The 23,346-nt window shown below is 48.5% G+C and overlaps 1 protein-coding gene across 3 annotated transcripts in view; it reads right to left on the bottom strand.

The window, feature by feature from the left end:
- The window catches only part of Igsf3 (immunoglobulin superfamily member 3), a 90,772-nt gene that overhangs the window by 24,769 nt on the left and 42,657 nt on the right, over nt 1-23,346 (bottom strand). The window contains exons 3-7 of one of the 3 annotated variants that reach the window (XM_050157557.1): nt 13,128-13,505; nt 10,467-10,877; nt 5,906-6,295; nt 4,499-4,558; nt 1,872-2,273 (exon numbers count right to left, since the gene is read on the bottom strand). In XM_050157557.1, coding sequence (XP_050013514.1) covers nt 1,872-2,273; nt 4,499-4,558; nt 5,906-6,295; nt 10,467-10,877; nt 13,128-13,505 — 1,641 coding nt within the window. The remainder of the gene's footprint in view (nt 1-1,871; nt 2,274-4,498; nt 4,559-5,905; nt 6,296-10,466; nt 10,878-13,127; nt 13,506-23,346) is intronic. The other 2 variants (XM_050157558.1, XM_050157559.1) reach the window with 2 other exon arrangements.

The following is a 23,346-nucleotide window of genomic DNA, read 5'->3' as shown; positions in this document are numbered from 1 at the left end:
AGCAGCTTGCAGCCAGTCTAACCAAACAGTACCACAGAACTCCAGGGGTCTAGAGCAGCTTCCTGTTTCCTGCTGCATGCATGTCTCTTTTTACTGCATGCCCTGCTTGGGGAGACACCTTGTTACCCTGAAAAGCCCAAGGATTCCTACAACAGTGACAGGTGGCTCCCCCTTTGCAAGGCAGCTGGAGGGAAGCCCTGGCACGGGGGAGTTAAACATCAAATGGAAAACGCTTTATCACTAGAAAATTGAAAACAGACATTTAAGAATAAAGCCAGTGCTGCCCTAATCCCAGAAGGGAGAATAAGGACTTGGCTGTGGGCAGATCCGCCTTGCGCTGCTGTCTTTATTGAGTGCTCGACAGCACCACCAGCCTTACCTGAGGTGGTGACACAGTCCCTGGGAATGGGGACTGACAAAGCTTCCTGACAACAGAAGGCCTGACAAAATAAGTTATCTGCTCAGCAAAGCAGCAGGTTGGTCTTTTGAAACCGTGATAGATGGACTGCATCTGGCAGATAACACGGCAAGAAGCCTCTTTGGATATCCCGTGAGGCGCAAATCTAATCGTACATGGTTTCTGCAGATCTCAAGGTATCCTTTCACTCCGTGCAAATGAGGAGATGTTTTTTTCTTAAGTGGGATCGTCACAGAGGAAGAGATAAAAACACAGGCCTAAATGGGACAACTGAGCTGAGTACTGAGACTCGGCCAGACGTGGGGCAAATGCTGTGTCGTGGGAAATGAGATTTCCATCCTGTTCAGACACTTTGGGGGTCTGGGCTGTGAGCAGCTGAGTAAGACACCCTGTGGGCGGGAGAAACTTATCACTATACCTGGTCATTTCTCTTTTCCAGGCCAGTTTTACCACAGCCATGTCCTGCTAGTTGATGTCACTTATCCACTAGAGTCCTCATACCACCCAGCTCACTCAGCGCCAGGGATGGCAACAGGAGTCCCTAGCCCCAGGTGCCCCACCCACCATCTACCCTTAGTTTCCTCAAGCCCTTCAATAAAACATTCTAGAAGATACCATTATCTCTAATCAAAACTTGTTTGCCTTTTTGTTGTTTGTGCGCGTGTGTGTATGTGTGTGTGCATGTGTGTGATGTGATGCATATGAGTATATGCATGTTTGTCTGTGGTTGTGTGTGCATTTTTATTCTCATACAGGTCAAAGACTGACGTCAGGCATTCTCAATTGTTCTTCCACCTTATTCGATGAGTCAGGGTCTCTCAATCAAACCCAGGGCTAACTGATATGGCTGGTCTTGATCGCTAGCTTGCTCTAAGGAGCCCATGTCTGTCAGCTTCTGGGGCTAGAATTACAGGCATGTGATATGGGATTCCCCTTTGTATGTTGTGAATACCGTTGGTTAATAAACAAATCTGTCTTAGGCCTGCACAAGACAGAACTTAGGTAGGCAGGAAAAACTAAACTGATTGCTGGGAGACATGCTGAGAGAAAGAAGGTGGAGTCAGAGAGAAGCCATGTAGCCCCACCAGAGACTTTTGCTGGAACTTTACCCGGTAAGCCACAACCATGTGGCAATACACAGATTACTTGAAATGGGTTAAATTAATATTTAAGAGTTAGCCAATAAGAAGCTAGAGCTATTGGGCCAAGCCATGATCTAATTAATACAGTTTCTGTGCGGTTATTTTGGGAGTCTGGGCAGCCAAGAAACGAACACATGGCCTCCTACAACAGGCATGATGCTGGGCCCACTCAACATTTTACTAGGGTCCTGTGAACCTGAACTCCAGATCTTCACACTCACAGCATCTCCTCAGGCCCTCCAACCAGAACACCGCTAAAAAGGGAAGGAGCCTGGCAAAAAGCATCTGCCATGGTCCCACTGCTCACTCACCGAGAGCCGTGATGGAGACAAGGGTACTGGCACGGCGCTCTCCCACGATCTGCCACTCTCCATCCACAGCCCGTACCCACTCGGTCACATGGCATTCGTACTGGCCCTCGTCCTCCTTCCTGCTGTTGAAGATGCCCAGGCTGAAGGAGTTGGGCTGCACCTGCTCCATCTGGATGCCTCCGAAGCTGCTGCGCTCCCAGTAGGACGAGCCCGGTTGCACGGTGCCGTCCCGGTCCAGCCACATGACGTTGCTGCGGCGGTTCTGCCTGTCCACAAGCTGCCAGATGACAGAGAAGCGGCCCTGCAGTCTGCCCACTGTGCGGACGCTACAGGAGAAGTGCAGATCCTCGCCCTCGAGGATGACGCTGGCATTGCTGGCCACCTCCACGGAAATGCTGCTTTCTGGGGAGGAGAGAGAGTGCCACACTGGGGGTTTACGATCTCCAGGGCCCCCCTCACAGATGACACAGGAAGAAGGGTGCAAACCGAATCCCATGACTTGGTCAAAGGAGCCAAAGCTCTGATTTGCTCTGACAACTTACTGCTTTAAGATCTGGCTGGTGCAGACCAGGCATTGCCTCCTAGATCTGGTAGTCTAGAATGCTCTTTGTTTGTGGAGTGGATTGGGATAATGAGCTCCTAAGACCTAAGAGTAAATCAGAACCTGAGAAATTCAATACAATGACAGGTGTTGATAGCATAAAATTATTTCTGGGTGACCTGTTCAGATGCAGTTCAAGGCTTTTGGCTCGGAGTTTCGGCATGAGGAAAAACTTCCTAATCCGACCACACCGGAGCTACAGCAGTCAAACAAAAGCTATAAAATCCTTAGTGTGCCATTTGAATCCTTCGGGGAAATATTAGGAAGTAGAAAAGATGTCAGGAAGTACTTGGAAGATGGCACGTGCTTGTGTGTGGAAAATGGGACACAGATGATCTAGCCTCACCAGGAGTGTGTGGGGAGCGAAGTTTCATGTTTTCATTAACACAGAAGCTCACCATCCGCCCCTCCCCTGTTCTACCCACTCATTCAGCCCTGGGGCACCTCTGCTCGCCACCCTGACAGTCTGCCAAGCTAAGGTGGGGATAAGAACTTCACTCCCAGCCTAGCTTGGTCTAGCCTTTGCCACTCCTTTGGATAGCTGGTTTCAGTCAAGGGGATGATTCAAGCTCAACAAGCCTCAGCTGCTTCTTCTGTAAGATACCATTTCTAACTTACAAAAGATTAAAAAGCAAGTAAGACAATCACACAGACTGTGTAACACACAGTGCGCTTTTTAAAGGCGGTGTCCACAATCATGACTGATCTTACTATACTCGGATATTTCTGCCTTCATAAACAGCATGGCTAACACTTTCCTAATTATGCATATATTATTTTGTAGAATTACCTATATTGAGTTCAATAAGCTCATATAAATTAAACAACACAACACAGTGTCATAATCAATTTGAATTCAATTTTCTTGGCACCATTGACAATCGATTAAGTCAAACCCCAGATCAAGAAGCACACCCGATTACTGCAGCATTTGGATCCACTTTGTTCTCCCCTTCATTTCCCCACAGACAGAAACTGCAAAGAAGAGCACCGGGCCTCAGCGCCTAGCGTTTGTCATAGTGAGTAGGCTGTGCTTGCTCCACAGGAAGTGGGTCTGGACAATGTGGGAAGAGCAGGCCTCAGAGGACAGCCTGCCCAGGGCAAGGCTCTTGTCGGCAGGGCTTCGGAGCTTGGCTGCCCTGCCTGCCTCCTGACTGGAATCCTGGTGTTCTCACCAAGCCTCAGTTATCAAGTGCACAGTTGGGACTCTACCTAGTGTCTACTTAGGATCATGACACTGAGAAAGGAAATGGGGAAGTGGGCAGAAATGAGGCTGAACCTAAGGCTCATGGATGCTCCACAGGCATTCCACTGCTGAGTTACAGCCCCAGGTGTTATTCGTCATCACCAATATCCTTCCCCACTGTTTTCAGCTGGAGGTGAGATGCAGAAGACAGCTTCAGGATCAAGGAAGAAAACCCTCTGGTCTGTCTCATGCAGAAGAGCGACCTGTCGGACATCAGTCGTATGCACTACTGCCACCCCAGTGGACTCCTAAGGACATTTGGGATGGCTATTTGGAGGAAGCCCTGAAAACCTAGATAGAAGGAAAGCCTCTGGCAGCCGAGGCCTGAACAAACACGGATCTGCTGCTGCACTGCACGCTGTAACTATTTATCCGGGTTCCCAGGCTTAGAACAAGGTAAAATCCTCCGGACTGAATGAAAACTAGGACAGAATCATTCAAAATCTGAGTGTGTGTTCATAAATGAAATTCCCAATCAGGAGGCTGCCGGCGGAGCACAGGCTAAGCGCAGAGCAGCGGGTTCGGAGTTAGAGCAAATGTTCCTAATGCAATCGCAATCTCAACCGCTAACTGCACAACCGGATCAGACACTTCCCTGGGTGTGCTCTGACGTCTCCATTCACAAGATGGATGTAACGCTAGCTTGGACGGAGATTGGAGGATTGAGAGCAGAGAGATCGTTTATGCAGAAGCACTTTGGGTTCTTAGGAGGAAAGGTGCCATTAAAATCCAGGGCATTATCACCATTACCGATTGATTGTTGTTCTTCAGTAGACTTACCCAAGTGGCCTTGGGGCAGGATCTGGTGCTGCTGGGGGACTTTAACTACCCAGTTATCTGCTGGAAAAGCAATATAGCAGGCCACAGATCATCAAACAAGTTCTTGGAAGGGCTGGGGGAAATCTTTTAGTACAAAGATAGAGGAAGCAAACAGGGTGGCCGCCCTTCATGCCACCCTCACGAAACAAGGAGAGATTAGTTTAAAAGCACGGAGTCTGTGGTTAGGGCAGGCACAGGAAAACAGGATAAAGAGTGTGGGCATTCAATCTGATCGTTTCAACTGTACATATATTCAGCAAGCACCTACTCTATGCAAAGCACCATGCAATTGCAAGAAAAGCACCAGAGTTCAAGGTTACGTGTGTGTGTGTGTGTGTGTGTGTGTGTGTGTGTGTGTGGTAAGTACAATAAGCATGACAGGAAACAATCCCGTTGATGAAAAGACAGAGAAGGGTGACAGGCCTCCTCAATCTATTTTGGACTTCACACTCAACAGAGAAACATTTCAAACACATAAACGTGTAAATAAAAATGTAAAGGAAATCATTACAAGGCTAAGAGGAGGAACAGTCCTAGGAGCTAAGAAAAGGTTAAAGGTTAGTTCTTAAACTGGACCATCTTGTTTAAAAATCAGAGCGTTGTGAGTTTTGATTAACGTTTTGCTAAAAACAGAACTGTGAGAGAAGAGATTAATAAGAACGTCTCGACACCATGGATATTTTAAACACAGCATGCATGCACTCTGTTCATCGCTCAGGTTCCCAGAAGGGCACCACCCATCCTGACACGGTCAGTGTGCACGGAGGCAGAGCCCCTGGAGCAGCCTTGAGAGGCCTAGCTCTCGAAGCACACTCCAGTAAGGCAGACACCCCATCCCCTGACCATCTATGTGCACATTGGGATGAATCTATCACTTCGTGCACACTAGCCACTGCCTTCTAACAATGCGATTTCAGTACAGAAGAGACAATTAGGGAACTACCCGCCTTGATACCTGGAAAAACCCAGACAGCAAATCCTTCCTAGCAATGCAGGTGATGATACCCAAATCCTCCCATAAGGGATGAGCTCTCCTTCAGTGAGATTTCAAGGCAGGCCTCTGCCCACTTCTTCTGGGATTTAACTCCTCCAGAAGAGCAAATGACTCCTGGTCTTCCCCCAAGCTGAGCTGGCAAAGCTGGTGCTTTACACCAAGCTGCGTGAGTTCAAGCCTGCAGGTACCATCTCCAGCCAAGACATGCCCCTGCTGCTTTGCAGACTGGGGGCTGGAGAAGGCAGAGAGGCCCTCTCTCTGGTCATCTTATCCCAGTCTGCCCCTTCTGCCTGGAGCTATTCTCTCTCCACTACTTCTCCAACATGGCACTAGTCACTGCACCAGGAACGAGTAAGCGACGCACTTCTACTTACTGAGAGGAAGGACGACGATGGGGATGTTCTTGGGACGCTTGCTTTCCTTGTCGATGAACTCGCCCGTGACAGTCTTCTCTCGCTCTGTCACCCGGCAGTTGTATTTACCGCTGTCTTCCTGGCGGAGGTGGTATATCTTAAGTACAAAGACACCGTCACCCTCTTTGGCCACTTTAAGCTGTCCCTTGGCTTCACGGTGGGCAAATTCACTGTTGAGGACCGGCACAGCGTTAGGCCCCATGGTGGCGATGAGTGAGCTGTTGAAGGCCCAGGAGACGGCAAAGTACCGGTCAGGAATGTTCTGAGCCTCTAGGATACACCTGAACTCCACTGCCTCGCCCACTGTGTGTAGCCGCTTATCTGTCTCCAAGCGCACGGTGAACTCTTTGTCTGTGAACACAAACAGACTGGATGCATTCTGGGCAAATGAGGGCTGCAACCCAAACTGCTTCAGGAAATCCCTGTTCCCCAACCTTCTTCATGACACTAACCACAGAGACGACTCAGTGTTCATCTTGAGAGAAAAACCCAACTCCAGCCATTAGGAGCTCTGTCAAGGAGCACACTGCTCCAGATTAAACCTCCGGCGCCTGCAGACAAGCCTAGTCTCACTCAGTGGCAGCTGGCAAAGGTCCAGGCCTGAGTTCTGTTAGGGCAATATGATTACAAGGACGTTTGTCTGCTCAGCAGATCCTGTAGGACTCACCTCACAGAGGTCTGTGAGACAAAATCAGGCGCTGACCCCAGTTCTAATCAAAACTCAGGTGAAGGGGCTGGAGAGATGGCTCAGAGGTTAAGAGCATTGCCTGCTCTTCCAAAGGTCCTGAGTTCAATTCCTAGCGACCACATGGTCCAGTGCCCTCTGCTGGCCTTCAGGCATACACACAGACAGAATATTGTATACATAATAAATAAATAAATAAATAAATAAATAAATAAATAAATAAATAAAAAAACTCGGGTGAATTTACTGAGATTCTTCTCTACCACTATAAGAACACTGAAAATTAGATGTGGGTAAGACAAACTAGCTGCATCCCACAAAATGTCTTTGCACCAGCCTACAACCCGCTGGTCATGACTTTACTCAGACAGAGCAGCACAGAATCTACTTCCACTAACAGTCAACCTCCTCTGGAAATGGCCAAGGATCAAGGCAGGAGCTCTCCCAAGAGCTGTTATCTATCTAGGCCCAGCGGTATCACCACTGCAAACAATGCCATGATCTCCAAGAAACAGTAGTAGTTGATGGTCCCCTTAAGAGACTTCACCCTGTAGAGGGAGGCACTCACAGTGGAGGTGAGGGGACAGGAAGAGGACTTAGGACTCGGGGAAGCGGCACCATCTTCCCTTGCTGTGGGAGCCCACAGCTCCTAACTCCTTTCAGTTCCAGCTATGCTCCTTGAAGAGACCACAGAGGGAAATCCCATCATGGTGGAGTGTGAGTGTCTAAGCACTCAACAACCTCAATGCCGTAATGGCCTTCCCTCTGCGGCATTTCCGGGCCATCACTACCATCTTCGAGATGTCCCGAGCCCATCCCCCATGCTCTTCAAGCACACGAGCGTCCTATTTCCCCGTGGAAATGGACCGTGTGAGCCAAGGAAGCGTTGCTCTTCTCCAGTCCACTCAGCATGTATTCTCTTTATCCCCTCCTTCCACACAGGTCAGTCTCCTGAGTCAGACACCATTTCTTGCCCGTGACTAGCTCCTCCCTGTATTACCCAAAGCCCTCTCAAGAATACCTGTGACATGTCAGCTGTGGCCTCCGCCCCATCTCATATGAAACAGTTTTGGGAGACAACAGCAGAAAGCAAAAGGATTTTATTCTGCTACCGTCTGATAGGGCAATGTACCCAGATGAGACCGTGCCCACGTTATCCACTGTTATTAGCCCTCTGATCAATAAAACACAGTGATTCATAATCCATCATCAACCCTAAAAGGTACTCCTTCCAGGAGACTGCCGGTTTGGCATACAGGGGATCCCAGGGTCTCAGACCTTCTCATCTGTCCTAGGCTAAGTGGGCCACCGCCAGGGCTTTCCTCTTTTGGCAGCCCCGGTTGCTGCTTATCCCATGAGGATGCCTCAAGTTCCATGGAGCCTTCACATTTCCTGGAGATGCAAACCCCCCTTTCTGCAGAGCAATCTGTTCTTGCTTATACCCAAACAATCGACTATGGCATTTGACGTAAGCTCTTCTATATCCCCTTTTCCTAGCCCACTGACATCTGGCTTCCTGATCCCTTGTCCACTGACCTAGTGAGCAACACCAATGGCTGACCCGACCCTCATCCTCCTGAGCAAGCTCTAGCCTCTGGGACTGCTCTCCTCCCTTGGTTCCAGGACAGCATCCCTTCTGCCTCTCCCTGCCTCACCTGACCATTCTGCTCCTTTCACAATGGGGCTTGTTCTCGGACCACTTCCTACTGCCATGGGTCTCTTGAACTTGGTCCTATTCTTGCCCTAAGGGCTCTCCCAAGTCCTCCTCACTTGTGTTCAGTCTTTAGATGTCCATGTCCAACGACACGATGGGTGTGTCATGCTATGAGTCTTTGAGAGTCTGCTGACAATGGACCCCTCGACTAAGTTACAGAGACAACCAGTGCTGCCACCAACAGGTGAACAGACCTCCCAGAGGGGCTCTGCACGTCCCCAAGACCCTACATCACTGCACAGGGAGATGTCACTCATCTTGGCAGCCCTGGAGCCTCTCACCACACCTTCAGGGCTGGAAAGACTAATGTCTATTAAAATAAACATGAAGAAAAAGGCCGGAAGGTGGAGTTGCAGCTCCTGAGCCTGAATAGGTACACATCGTGAAGATATCAACGTTTATTTTTTCCATTAAAATTTTCCTTTGCTGGCTTAGTCTGGATACATTTGCAGGGCAAGTTCAAAATGTCCTAATTCTAAATTGGTAAGATTAAAATAAAGAAGATTAGCTGATGCAACCTAATTTAAAAGCATTAAGACTCAAAATTAGGCCCAGACTTCTTTGACACTGATCTTAAGACCAAGCAGGAAGGCAAATGATAAACAGGAACTAAAGCCTCTTGGGTAAAGTTAATATTAGAAGATCCAGGAGGCACTAAGAGCTCTGGTCCTAAGTGTGGATTGAGCGTGCCCCTCTCACCAAGAACTCCACCTCCATTTGCTTTCACGCCCATTGGGTGTCCAGAGATCCTCCTCGCCTGCTCCCCCTGTAGCTGCACTAGACAGAATGCAGACCAGTGAAGAAGGACCTGGGGAGTCCATCAGAGACACAGCTTCCCCAGCCCTGCCCCAGGAGTCTCTGAGGAGGGACTTCCGGGATGAGTCAGAAAGTTCAGTATCAGGTGACTCAGAAGCATTGCTCTCAAATGTCCCAGCACCTTTGCAAGGAGGACAAGAGACAGTGCTGATAAGAACACTGCCACCTGTAACACAGAAACATCCTGTCGTCAGCAGGACCAACAGCCCTCAGCAGGGAGAGGAGACAAGGCCCTCCGGTGCAGGCCCACATAAGAAACCCGCCCCAGCTCAGCCAACGCCGGCACAACAGCATCAGTTCTCAATGGAGCTCTGCAGGTGCAAGAACCTAGAGGAGAACCCGGAGTCTCAGGAAATATCAAGAGAAGCTGTGGAGGGCTGCGGCTTGCCAGGCCACCACCACTACCTCAGCCCGAAGCACATCATTCTTCTCCCTCGGGATCCTGCCAGGCCTTCCCTTGACAAAGCGTCCACAGCAGGAGCTAACAGTCTACATGGGTCTCATGGCACGGCAGACATCTGGTTCATGCTGGGACCACACCACATCACTGCTACGCTCAACCGCAAGGTGAGGAAGCCATTCTACCTTGCCCCACAGACATAACAACATGTATTAAAGCATTTTATAAGTTGTAAAAAAAATGGCAGGAATATTAATATAAAAATAATGGTACACTAACATCGCCTTCGCTTGCTGGTTCACACGTCCAACAAAAGGCTAATCATCTCAACTGTCCTCTGCAATTGAAACATCATCAAAATGGGTGGCATCCATGGCTATCAAGAATGGGAACCCAGAGTCATAAGACACAAAGATTTTCTATGGTATCTCTCATTTTAAATTTGTTTTTAAAAAAATATTTACTCATTTTATTTTATGTTCCTGCATGTATAAGTGCGATCAAGAGAGGGCAAAGGATCCCCTGGGACTGAAGTTAGAAAGAGTTGTGAGCCACTGTGTGGGAGCTAGGAATTGAACCTGGGTCCCCTGCAAGGGCAATACGTGCTCTTGGCCACGCTCCAGCCTTCTCTCCAGCCACACTTTTCTGCAAAATCTCTCATTTTCAAAAAGCAAATTTCTTATTCAAAATAAAGGATGATAGCATATAGCAAAGACAACACGATGAAGCGCAGGGGCCGTACGGGCAGCTGTCTGTGACGCACTGCAAGTTGGGTCTGTGTGCCCGTTCTCTCTAACCTCACCCAAAACCCTACTGTGTTGTCATGGTCACCAAACAAGGTGTCCCCACACCCTCCTAGTGTCTGACTCCCCACCAGGTAAAGGACAAGAAGCTGAGAGAGACTGACCAGTGGGCTGGACGTTGACCACAGCACCCTCGGAGCGCTTCCTAGTCATGGCGTACCAAGAGCCATCTGGATCTTGGATCCACTCGGCAGCCTCGCAGTAGAACTCGCCCTGGTCAGAGGGCTGCAGGTGGAAGATGGTGAGGCGGAAGGTGGTTCTCCCCAGCTTGTCCAGCCGCACCTCCCCCAGGCTCTGCCGCTGGGTGTATTCACTGCTGGAGTGCAGGATGAAGTCTCGGCTCAGGGAAATGACCTCCACGGGCTTCTCGCCACCCTTCCGCCGAAGCCAGGATACTGAGAGGTGGCTGTGCTGGTCACTCTCAGTGGACACTTCACAACTGAGCTCCAGTGGGTCCTGTTCCACTTTGTGCAGAGTCTGGGGGACAGCTGTGGTCTGCAGGGAATCTGGGATCACTGTAACATAGAAAGTTCCAACAGAAAAAGGTTACAAGGCTACAGAATCTGAGACTCACTTTCCGAGAGGCAAGGGCCCTACTCTACACAGAAACCACTATTACTGCCTCAACAAAAGCAGCCCTAACAATCGATTTGAGGCCACAGACAACCCCGAAAGGCATATAAACCTAAATACACTTTTCTTTTATGGTAGCCAAGATAATATTTTTGGCACGGACACCTGCTTGGTATTTTAATAACACTCAGAGCAAAGATGGACTTTATTTTAAAAAAATGTATACAACAAAAAAATTCCCTGAGAAAACTGTGTAAGAATAATTGCTGCGGTCTAATAAGATTTGATGTTGGTTTTGGTATTGCTTTGAGATACCTTCACCTCACTTCTGACTGGGAACGGCTCCTGGACCTTCTGGCTTTCCATTCCTAAACAGCCCTTTTCCTCTTCCCTTCTGGACCCTCCTCTCCATCCCATCTCCCAGTTCACCTCATCCGCTCACTGTCCTGAGATGTGGGACTGGGGAGTGGGACTAGAGAAAACCATCATCATTCCCTATTTTCCCCTTGTCCTGGGGAAAGAGCCTAGGACTTGAATAGGCAAGTACTCTACCACTGGGCTCCAATCCCCACAGTCTATCTCTTATTTTGGAGACCGAGTCTCACAATGTTGTCCAAGGTGGCCTCGAACTTGTGATCTTCCAGCTCAGCCTTCCAAGTGGCTAGATTACAAATGGGCACCACTAAGTCTGGCTGCACCCCTGTGCCTTCACAGGATTCATCCAAGTGACCACAGCTGTACACAGAGGACTCGGGCAAATGAAGACACTGCTGTGTCCAGTCACTGGGTTTTTTTTCCCCGACCTTTATCTTCCTGAAGACTATACGTCACCCTACTCCGCTGCCTCTGCTGCCTGATAAAGGCACTCCAGTCATGACAGGGGCATGTTTTCCTCCCTGTTCCTGTCCCAAGGTTGATGTTTAAAGTCCTCTTACTTTAGAGGCTCATTACAGAAATGAAGAAGAAGCAAAGGCAGTGTCCTTATTGACAAAAGCCCCACCAACAGGTCCTGCCGAGCTCAGGACTTGGGTACAAATCAGAACAGTCCTGCTGCTATCTGCCCTCTCTCACTGGCAGTGGTAACCAGAGGGGCCCACACTAAATGCTCCCGACTCTTCCTGCTTACAAATCCTCTCCAGCACAGAGAGCATTGAGAGAGATAGGCAGTCTGTAGCTTCTTAGCACGCAGCCAGGGAGGTCTCGGTACCCAGAGCCCTACTCTCTCCCCAGACCTCAAAACCTGTCCTTTTCCCTCATCATTTCTGAGAGATGAAGTCCAGGGAATTGCACCCCAAAATAGGGACACTTTCTGTCGATTACTTCATATTAAAGACAGACCCTTTGGACAGTAGTGGATGCTTCAAGCAGCGCTATTCCAGTGCGTGTCTGCCCAAAGAGCAGGCCTGCTGAAGAAGCTCTCACCTTCTGCTTCTTCGCTGGATTTTCTATTAATTGAACTCAGATCAACAGGGAAGGAGACTAAAGAACACAACTGTTCATGGGCAGCTTCAGTCACAAGCTCCCGTCTGTCTCTGAGATCCACTCAGTTCCCAGAAGAACCATTACTGTCTGAGAATCACTAAAATCACTTACTATATCTCGAATGGTCTCATTCCCTTCTCGCTCTCTGTCCCCTCTGAGCATCTGGAATTCACTGGGTTATCTGAGCAGGGACTCTCCGGAGATTGCCCTCACACACATTACCGCCCTCCGGCAGGGATCCTCCTGTCAGCATCTATCTACTGCCACTGTCCCCGCCTCTGGAGGGTGGGACTTTTGCTCTTGCTCTTTTAGGGGCTTTGCTCTCTTCCCGCTGACCTTACCCCTTTACCTTCTGAGCCATCCCTCCAAATTGTCACCCCCAAATGTCGTTGCCACAGGGTGGTGCCTTGCCTTGGCCTCCTGGATGCTGTGATGAGAGGCATGAGGCACCACTCCCGGATCTTGCCCTTACATACTCATATTGCCCTTGGCCAGGAAAGGCCTGGTTAATCAATGAGGTTCTTAACGTTTGCACAAGAACTCCCAAGTGTCAGCCTCAAATAGTGTTCACAAGTGTACATGGAAATGGTGTTCACTTATGCTCCCCTATGCATCCTAAGATATTTGGGGAGTCTGTCTTTCAGCAAAGGTGCATGGCAACAGAAGGGGCTCAGGCTGACACCGGCCACACGAAAGCAATGTCTCCTTACCCACTAGGTTCATCTTGGCGCTGTAGCTCCCAAAGTAGCGCTCATCCGTGTTGGGGGTGTGACATTCATACTCCCCAGCATCCCGGGCTTGCAGCTCTGTGATGTGCAGCAAGGCCGAGTTCCCCTGGATTCTTTCCACGTAGATCTTCCCGCCTCGGACTCGCTGGGTGTAGATGGCGTAAGGGAAGGACGAGTCCACTGTGCTAACGATCTGGACTTCACGTTCCGGAGCAGAGGGTAGGTAAATGGACCACTGGAAGTTCTGCTCAGAGGGACCCTGGTAGCCACTCACATTGCACCAAATGGTGATGTGGGAACCCTCTGTGCGGTACAAGGGTCCTTCCTGGACGGTGACCTGTCGCTGTGCAGACACCACACCTAAGGGGAGACAGACACAACGTGCTTACTTTTCTTACCAAATGCAAAACAGACAGCACTCCCCAGAGGATCTGTTATTGTGTGACATGATGGCAATATAAATAGGTTACTGGCCCTTTCCAAGGCACTCTGTGATTTATAAATATTAATTAAAACACTGTAGTAAAGCTCTGGATCTAATCTGCATACATGAGCATTTGATCGCACAAGGACGCGGCTCTGTTACTTATTCAACGCTGACCCTTGTGAATTTCATTTGGTCTCTCTGTCATTTATACAGCAGTTTTATATCTATTTATTAATACTGTTTATAAAGTTTTTAATAAAATGAACAGGAAAAGTTGAATCCTTGGCACAAATCCAGCCAAAAACAAATAAAAGCAACCTCCTTGTAATCTGGTTGAAATTAAATGTTTCTCCCATGATTAGCGGGGCGGGCCCAAGAAAGCCACTGAGTCTTTTTTATTTGGGGAGTGGTGGGGCAGTGCTGCATTCTTTCTTCCATCTCATCCCAAGGAGCAGCTCCTCTTCCCTGCACAAACAGACGCCAGCAGATCTGGCAATGGGAGTGAGCGGGGGTGTGAAGCAGGGCAGATTCCCACCAGCTGGCACAGAGGGGCGGCGCATAGCAGTACTGAACCAGGGTTAGCTGCTCTTGGGCTCTTGGTTCTGACTGGCCCATCAAGTCCCTGCCTCTTGGTTCAGGCACAGCTCTCCAGGGTCACTTCCGCCTCTGCCTACCCTATGTCCTTCACATTGCATCCTCTTGCAGGGAGGGGCAAAAGTTAAATCTGGAGACTCAAGGTTCTCATCCCATGGCATCTGCTATGTTTTCGACAGGGTCTGAGTGTGTTCCATAAGGGTTCATATGCTGGTGAGGAGAAGCGATGGGTGGAACCTGTAAGAGACAGGGGCCTAGGACAAGGTCAAGAGGACATGGGAACACTGGAAGGGATCAATGTCAACAGCTGGGATGAATTAACTTCCACAAGGGTGGTGTGTGTGTGTGTGTGTGTGTGTGTGTGTGTGTGTGTTTAAAATCCTCCAAGTCTGACCTCCGGCCCCACTATATGATGGTTCCTCACTCTTGCACATTACACTTTCCAGCCAGGACACCATCCACCATGATGTGACACACTCAAGAGGGCCTTCACCAGAAACAGAACACACAGAACCAACCAACCATGGGCTAAAGAAACCAATTTTTAACACAAAACACTCCAGCTGGATGGTGGTGGCGCACGCCTTTAATCCCAACACTTGGGAGGCATAGGCAGGTGGATCTCTGTGAGTTTGAGGCCAGCCTGGTCTACAAGAGCTAGTTCCAGGACAGGCTCCAAAGCTACAGAGAAACCCTGTCTCATAAAATCTAAAGAAAATAAATAAATAAATAAACAAACAAACAAATAAATCGGAACACTCTGCCTTAGGATTTTGGTACAGCAATAGAAAATGGATTACTAACTGGGTGGTGGTGGCACATGTCATTAATCCCAGCACTTGGGAGGCAGAGGTTGATCTCTGTGAGTTAAGAGACCAGCCTGAGACCAGAGACAGAGCAAGTTCTAGGACAGCTAGGGCCACACATAGAGAAACCCTGTCTTGAAAAGTTAAAAAAGAAGGGGAGGAAGGAGAACAAGGAGGAGGAGGAGGAGGAGGAAATGGATTGCTGTATCTACCCACTCGAACAAGGAGAGCCACCTTAGAAGTCAGCACAGCTCAGCCCAGATACAGTTGAGTCACCTTGGTACCCATTTTCATCTCCAGACCCTGGTCTCATCTTACAAAAGAACTTCAGAGAGGACAATGTTGCAATGCTGGCTCTGTCACTTATCAGCTGCTGGGACCTTGGGTAAGGCACTTAAGGCCTACAAGCCTCAGTTTCCTCATGCACAAGATGAAAAAGATTAGATGTCTACAAAGCACTCAGTAAAAAGATGCTAAGTCTCAAACTAGCATGGACCTGGATCTGGAGACTGACCTTGGTCAATAACTGCTCAAGGACATTTCTGTAGCCTCCTGTGAATGACCACATCCCGGCTGCTCACACCTACTCAACACTGCAGTCCACTCCCACGAAACCTTTCCTTTTCCCAGTAGAAACTCAGCTTAAGCAGACTCAGCTGCTACAGAGGTGGGACAAAACCAATGCTAGTGGGCCCAGCTCAGTCTAGCCCACAGGGCCTTTGGGCCTCAAAGCAAGCTAGCCTAATCTGCAGGACAACAGACTCCCAAAGGCCAGCTATGCTAACAATAACAAGAAAATAATTAGGTTTTGGGGGTTGGAGAGGTGGCTCAGTGGTTGAAGCACTGGCTGTTCTTCCAGAGGTCCTGAGTTCAATTCCCAGCAACCACATGGTGGCTCACAGCCATCTATAATGAGATCTGACACCCTCTTCTGACCTGCAGACATTCAGGCAGACAGAACACTGTATACATAATAAATAAATAAAAGATTTCCTTGCAAGCAGAAAATATTTTAAAAAGAAAACAATAAAATTTTTTGTTGTCGTTTTACAAAGGGCAGGGAAGGGTTGAGGAGAGAGCTTAGTTGGTTAATATGCTTGCCACACAAGAATAAGGAGCACAATTGAGCCCTAGAACCCACTGGCTAGGCACAGTAAACCCACATCTGTAATCCCAGCACCAGGCAGACAGTGAAGGGAGAACTGGGGCTTGCTGGCCAGCAGAGTCAGCCAACTTCTAGGTAGTGTGGGCAGAGCAAGGGGAGCTCCAGGTTCGAAGAGAGATCTTGTCTCAAAAGGTGACTTCCCTCTTTCATACACATGTACATGTATGTCTATGCATGCACACACACACTCCAACCCAAAACCCTCCCACCCCTCCAAACGCCCCTGCACATGCACATACATGGGGAGAGGACACCTAAGCAGGACAAAAGCGACATGAGAACCTGCTTGTTCTGCTTGATGACAGCCATTGCTATATTTAAAGTCACAGAGGAGGCAACTGACAGTAATTTCCAAAGTTAGTATTCGGCACCTAACATGAGTTAGGCGCTTTTATGAAATTGAAATACACTCATGCATTGTGACAATTCAAGCAAACACTTGACTTCTCCTGGAATGCACAACACTATGAAAACAAGTTGGCTGCAATCCTAACATTAGGTCTCCTTGACATTAGGGCTTTGTACTTCAGTGATCCAACACTGAGCAGCTACGTAAATGCCTCGCCCATTGCAAAGGAGGATGGGGGCAGGTCAGAAAACTCTAGCACCTTCCTTCCTGGACTGCTTCTCCTCTTTGGACCCACATGGAAAAACGGCGGTGGGGGAAGCCTCACAAAACAACAGTGACCTAATACCCCCTATGATGCCATCACTCTGGGCTGCATCCTGGCGGAGTTGGTTCTCTCCTTGTACCATATGCTTTCCAGGGACTGAACTCGGGTCACAACGCTCGACGGCAAGTGCCCTTACTATCTCACCAGCCCCATGAAGTGCGCATAGGAATGAAGTTTTAAATGCCCTCATGTAATCCCAAATATGTGTCTCAGATGTAAGAACTGTCTGCCTTGGGGCTGGGGAGATGGCTTTATTGGCCACACAAGCACAAGGACATGAGTTCAGATCCCCATCGCCCGTGTATGAGCTGACACAGAGGCGCAGGCCTGTGATTCCAGTACCGGGAAGGCGCAGACAGGTACACAGTCTAACAGACTCGAGAGCGCCAGGCTCAGTAAGAGATCCTGTCTCAAAGGAAATAAAGCTGAGAGCAATCAAGGAAGACATCCGAAGTTGAATGCTGGCCTCAAGTGCAAACTCACATGTGCGTGCACACACACATACACAAAGAACTGACAGCCTTAAGACGTCTCTTTTCTGAATAGAGCCAGTCAGGTGCCTCCATGAATGGATGCATCGTAACTGTAGATTCCACAAAGTGCCATTCTCCTCTTGTCTTTTCTTGTCCAAAGAAAACAGCTGAGCTTCATTTCGTCTGGTGCAATAGATGATAATGAGTTTAACTAGAGAGCATTCAGCTCGCAGACCTTGCACAAGCACAGATCCTATACCCCCAGCACCCAAGGGTAAACAGTGTCAAGTGCCTGAATGAGCAGGGCAAAAGGGTCAGAACAAGTCGTGCAGACCGGAAGCAGATTATCATCTGTCCTGACAAACACGGTAGCCGCAGCCAGTCATTCCTGTTTATGAACCATCTCTGCCACCCCACAGCCAGCCATGCCTGCATTAACCGTCTCTGCCACCCCGCAGCCAGCCATGCCTGCATTAACCGTCTCTGCCACCCCGCAGCCAGTCATTCCTGTATTAACCATCTCCGCCACCCTGCAGCCACCTTACAAACAGCTCTCCAGCCCTGGAAATGGGCTGTTCTTACAAAGTGGGATTTTGTTTGCTTGTTTATGTTAGTTTTTCAGACAGGATCTTGTTCACTAGTTAACAAAGCTAGTTTGGAACTTTTGGCAATCCTCCAGCCTCAGCCTCTCAAATGTTGGGCTTACAGGCATGTATCACCATACCCTGCAGGGAATACACCTTACCACAGAAATAAAGTGAACTTTCTTCTCATAGACGAATCCCGCTTCCTCACTCCAAACTCGCAATGCCCTGGAAAGTCTCTGCAACACTAAACACTACTCTCTGCTGCCTTCCAACAGAGCAGTACCCAACTCCGTCCACAGCATCCGCCTGGCCATCTCCTTTCTGAGCCTACAACAGCAGGTTCCTCCCCATGAGGACCATTTCTTTAAAAAATAATAATTACAACTTAAGGCCTTCTATACACTTCAGATTGCTATGTAATAGGCAAATCCCACTTTTCCAACGAGAAAAGAAACATCAAGGGTCATATATAACAACATAAAAAGGACCAGAAAATAAATACTGGGCCATAGGACAAGTGATTTTATTTTCCTTTATATTTATTTTTAAGTTTTATTTACTTATTATGTACACAGTGTTCAGCCTCCATGTAAGCCTGCAGGCCAGAAGAGGGCACCAAATCTCATTACAGATGGTTGTGAGTCACCATGCGGTTGCTGGGAATTGAACTCAGGACCTCTGGAAGAGCAGTCAGTGCTCTTAACCTCTGAGCCATCTCTCCAGCCCTCTATTTCCTTTTTTATATTGCACTCCTCTACAAGGAGTATGAACCAAAGCTTTGCCCCCCCAAAAAAGTGATACTTAAGTACAGTATAAAATTTCTTCTTTAGTTACTAGTATAGTATAATAAACATTTGCATGCAACATCTAATTGCAGTATATATATTTATGTGAGATATATATGCATATATATGTTAATTTACATGCACACACTTCATACCCTTGGTCTAAGCCCTAACTCCCTTGCAATATTAATGAGAGGAGGCTTCTGATACCCAATGAGCCTCCTCCAACCATATCATGCGCTAATGAGATGACTCAAGTTAGGCCCTTAGAGTTTCCAAAGTTGGCCATGAGTAGCAGGTTGGAAATTTCAGCTCCATGTGAGACCTACAGGAACAGGATGGGGCTAGAGACTAAGTTCAATCACCAATAACCACTGATTTAAAGAGGCATGCCCATGTAACTAAACCCTACATATAAACCCTCAGTGACAGCCAGGCACAGTGGTACACACCTTTAATCCCAACAGTCTCAGGGGACAGAGACAAAACCAGGCAAATATCCGTGGGTTCAAGGCCAGCCTGGCCTACATAGCTAGTTCCAGGCCAATCAGAGCTACACAGTGAGACTCTGTCTGAGAGAGAGAGAGAGCGTGAGCGAGAGCGAGAGAGAAGAGGAGGAGGAGGAGGAGGAGGAGGAGGAGGAGGAGGAGGAGGAGGAGGAGGAGGAGGAGGAGGAGGAGAAGAAGAAGAAGAAGAAGAAGAAGAAGAAGAAGAAGAAGAAGAAGAAGAAGAAGAAGAAGAAGAAGAAGACGACGACGAAGACGAAGACGACGACGACCTCAGTGATAGGTTAAGATGCCTTCTAGGTTCATGAACACACTGCACCAGAAGGATGGTGTCCAAGACAGGCACAAATGCCCTGCCCTGGGGGCTCCATATTTGCCTGATAAGATGAGTAGGGTTGACACGTGGGACACAGGACCCGACTTCTGAGGGTGGATCTGTCTCCTCTCAGATCACATATTCTGTGTGAGGACATCAAAGAGGCCAGATGGGGGCCCACCTGAGGCTTGGTGCCACCAGCCAACACTAACCTGCTAGCGGCTGACAGAGCCACCAAGAGTGGGTCTTCCAGCCATAATCAATGCTTCACACACCAGCCAGCTGGCCCAGAGAAGACAGTTGCTTCCTCGGAGATCCCAAGCCTAGAATACTACTGAATACCTGAGTCAAGAGACACCCCATGCCCTTTAAATGTAAATGTTTGTTGCTGTTATTAGGGCTAATTTATCCTAAGCCAATACAGAACAAAGACTCCTTTCAAGCCTAAGATTAAACATAAAACTGCATCACCTGTATTATTTATATATTCTAGGGAGACCCTCAAAAGAATTATTCAAGGCCCGAAAGAGCCATGGTCTGTGGGTAGGGGAGTCATCTGTCTCCAGTCACAGAAACACACACTGTCACCTCACTAGCTTTCAAGACATTGCTTGTCCGGAGCTGGAGAGACGGTTCAGCCATTAAAAGCTAGGCTCATGACCAAAATGTCGAGACATTGTTCAAGGGTGCATCCATATTCACTATGCTCAACTTAGTGAGCCCGGCTCTGGATGACAAGACCCAGCAGTTCAGGACCAGGGAGCGGCCAACACACTTCACATCCATTTCTTAAAACATGCCTTGGGATTCAGGCACAGACATCTCTCACTACAGGATCCAATATTTTATGTTCAAGATGTATGACTGAGCAGGTGGGCAAACATCCAGACTCTGGGAATGAATATGGCTCTTGAGGACAGCTCTGCCCAAAGCGCTGGCGCACAAGCTTGAGGGCCTGAGCTGAAGCCCCACCCCTCAGTGCTCACTGAACACTCAGGATTCTGCACATGACTCAGACACACTGATTTACCAGAATACCCAGAATATGGAAATAGGGCTTGACAGTTCAGTCAGCAAAGGTTGACACATAAGCATTGGGATTCAATTGTAATAATGCCCAGAACACACATTTAAAAAAAAAAAAAAAGCTGGGTGTGGCAAAGCCCACTTGTAATCCCAGCTTTGGGAGGGGGAGATGGGCAGGTCCCTGGGCCTTGCTAGCCAGTCAGTCAAGCCTACTTGAGCTACAGGCCAGTGAGAGATTCTATATCAAGAAGCAAGGTTGATGGAGTTGGAGAGCTAGCTCAGCAGTTTTAATAACATTGGCTGTTCTCCGAGGGTTTGGGTTCAATTCCCAGCACCCACACGATAGTTGAAAACCATCTGTTAACTCTAGTTCCAGGGGATTCAACAACCTCTTCTGACCTCTGCGGACACCAGGCATGTACAAAGTGCACAGACATACATGCAGGCACAACGCCCATGCACATAAAATGAAATTTAGGATAAAAAACTAAAAGGTTGGTGGTGCTTATGGGACAACACCTAAGGTTGACTTCTGACTTCCAGGTGTACACATGTGTGTATATGCACACGCACACACATACACACACGAATGCATACATACATACACACATACATACATGCTGCATGGAATTAAGCATAGGAATGATGTAACGCACTCTGTACCAGTCTCCTGGGGAACCCTGAAGAGCAAATAATACTTGAAAGCCAACAAATGAGTATTTTAAAATTTCATCTCACTTCTACCAATATGAGATATCGATCTAAAAATGGGTCTCATGAAAGCTCTAAGTATAGAAGTATTTAAAGGAACATTAATGTTTAACTTTGGGTTAAAGATGCAAAGCAGCATATGTGCACAGGGAAATACGCTGGTAACCCTGTCCCTAGAAAGTAACAAGGCATTTTCAATAATATATCGAGTTGCTGGATAGTGAGGGCAGGGTTGCCTCTCACTTGTTACAAGAACAGCAACATCTCCTCTTTCCCATTTTCTCACTTTTCTCCAGTTTTTAAATTAGCAAGTATATGGCATCCGAAGATGAAGATAAACGAGGCTAGTGAAGGGCCCTGCCCTCAGTTTTGCGCACGTCACCTCACCTGGACTCATCCTGGACTGAATGAGGTCGATTTCATTATAGCTACACTCACCAGAGGAGGAAATGGTCTTCAAGGTTAAGTAACTTTCTCTATGACACAGAACATGACTAATGGCTTCCCCTCCCTGGCGCCGAGGCTGGTGAGTATCAGAGATAAGTGAGAAGGTGCCTATCTGCCTCCTAGCTTAGTTGGCACTGAGAGAAATGATGGGGAACCTAGAAAGCCCCAAATGTCTAGGCGAACCTAAACCAGGTCAGCTGAGCAAGTCAAGGCAGTCTCCAGACAGAAAAGACCAAAGTGCATTTCAACCAACACATCAGGGACTGCATCTGGGAAGTCCCCACTGTAGGTTTCAGTCAGGGGAGGACTGGAAGTGGAATAAGCTAAAGCGATCCTTTGTCAGACCCCCTTCCAGGTCAGGGGACAGGCAGACACAAAGCTTGTCATTGTCAGATGGGCTCACTGAGCCCCAAACAGTCTGCACAGATGACCTGATCTAATCCTCACCAAGTCAGGAGCTACACCCGCTTAGTGACCTTGCAGCCCAGAGGCCGAGGCCTGAGGCAAAGACTGGGGAGAGAGCACAGTGGGGCTAAATGTACCTGCACTAAATAAAGTACATTCAAGATGGAGGTTATGACTAGGTCAGTGCCATGCCCGTGCAGAGACAGGCTAGTGACATGTGGGGTGCAAAGACTGCCAAGCCTCACTGTGTACAGAAAGCCACAGGTGCACGGAACTGGATCAGAGTCCTCACTTTCATCAAAATGGTCCCTTCAGAAGAGAACAGAGGTGGGGGAGGTGAGACCAAAAGGGGTAACGTGATTGGGGCGACAAACATGACAAACACCATCAAAGTATGCCATAATCTCTCAGCCGTAGGAACCTCCCCGGCTAAGGCCTCAGCCAAGCCCACTGTGCCTGGCCCAAATTTTCCAATCCACAGATTCTGTTAGCACAACACAGCGACCGTTTTAAGCTGCTTAGCATTGGGATGATTCGTTACACAGCAAAGAGAACCAGTGCCCGAGCTACTCTTCCACTGCTGTGTTCTCAGAACCTGCCGGATAGCAGTGTGAGGGAAGGGTAAACCCAACTGCTTCATCTTAGCTGATGCTCCCGATAGAAAGACACCGACTACTCTAACCCAACAGGAAGGATGGCAGCAGCGGGGTGCCGGGTGAGACCCTCTGGTCCGTCCGATCCACAGGAGCCTCTCGGTCCAATCCACAGGAGCCTCTCGGTCCAATCCACAGGGGCCTCACAGGCATAGCGGCATCTGAACTGTTTCAGAGGCTGCGGAGCAGGGCGTGCCACATGGAAGCCTTGCTGCATCCCTGGCTGAGCATGAAGGTGGCCTGGGCCTGTCCTGTGACTACAGGACCCTTCAATTTCAGTTAGCAGAAGGCACAGAGAGACATTAATAAAGGCAATTTTCCTCCAGGACTGGAGAGCGGAGGAGGGTACAGAGGTAAACAGGGAGACAGATCAGATTCATATTTCTGAATCCTCGCTCTAGGAGCAGCTGGAAGACAGAGCAGAGGGCAGGGCTAGAAGCGGGGATACCAAATTAACAGTCAAGGGAACCAGCAGGAGAGCTGGCCTGCTGAGAGACTCAAGGGCACAGCTTCATCCATTCATCTTTTCAGTATTTGGGGAAAAAGAATGTGAATCTCCTCCAGTGGTACCTAAAATAGAAATGGCCTGAAGAAGATTAATAAAGGCTAAATTATTAATGCCACTT

The sequence above is a fragment of the Alexandromys fortis genome, unplaced genomic scaffold (genome assembly GCF_014885135.2).
Source record: "Alexandromys fortis isolate MF-2015 unplaced genomic scaffold, M_Fortis_MF-2015_v1.1 scaffold_78, whole genome shotgun sequence".
Taxonomy (NCBI): domain Eukaryota; kingdom Metazoa; phylum Chordata; class Mammalia; order Rodentia; family Cricetidae; genus Alexandromys; species Alexandromys fortis.
This window is presented reverse-complemented; position numbering and strand designations above follow the sequence as displayed.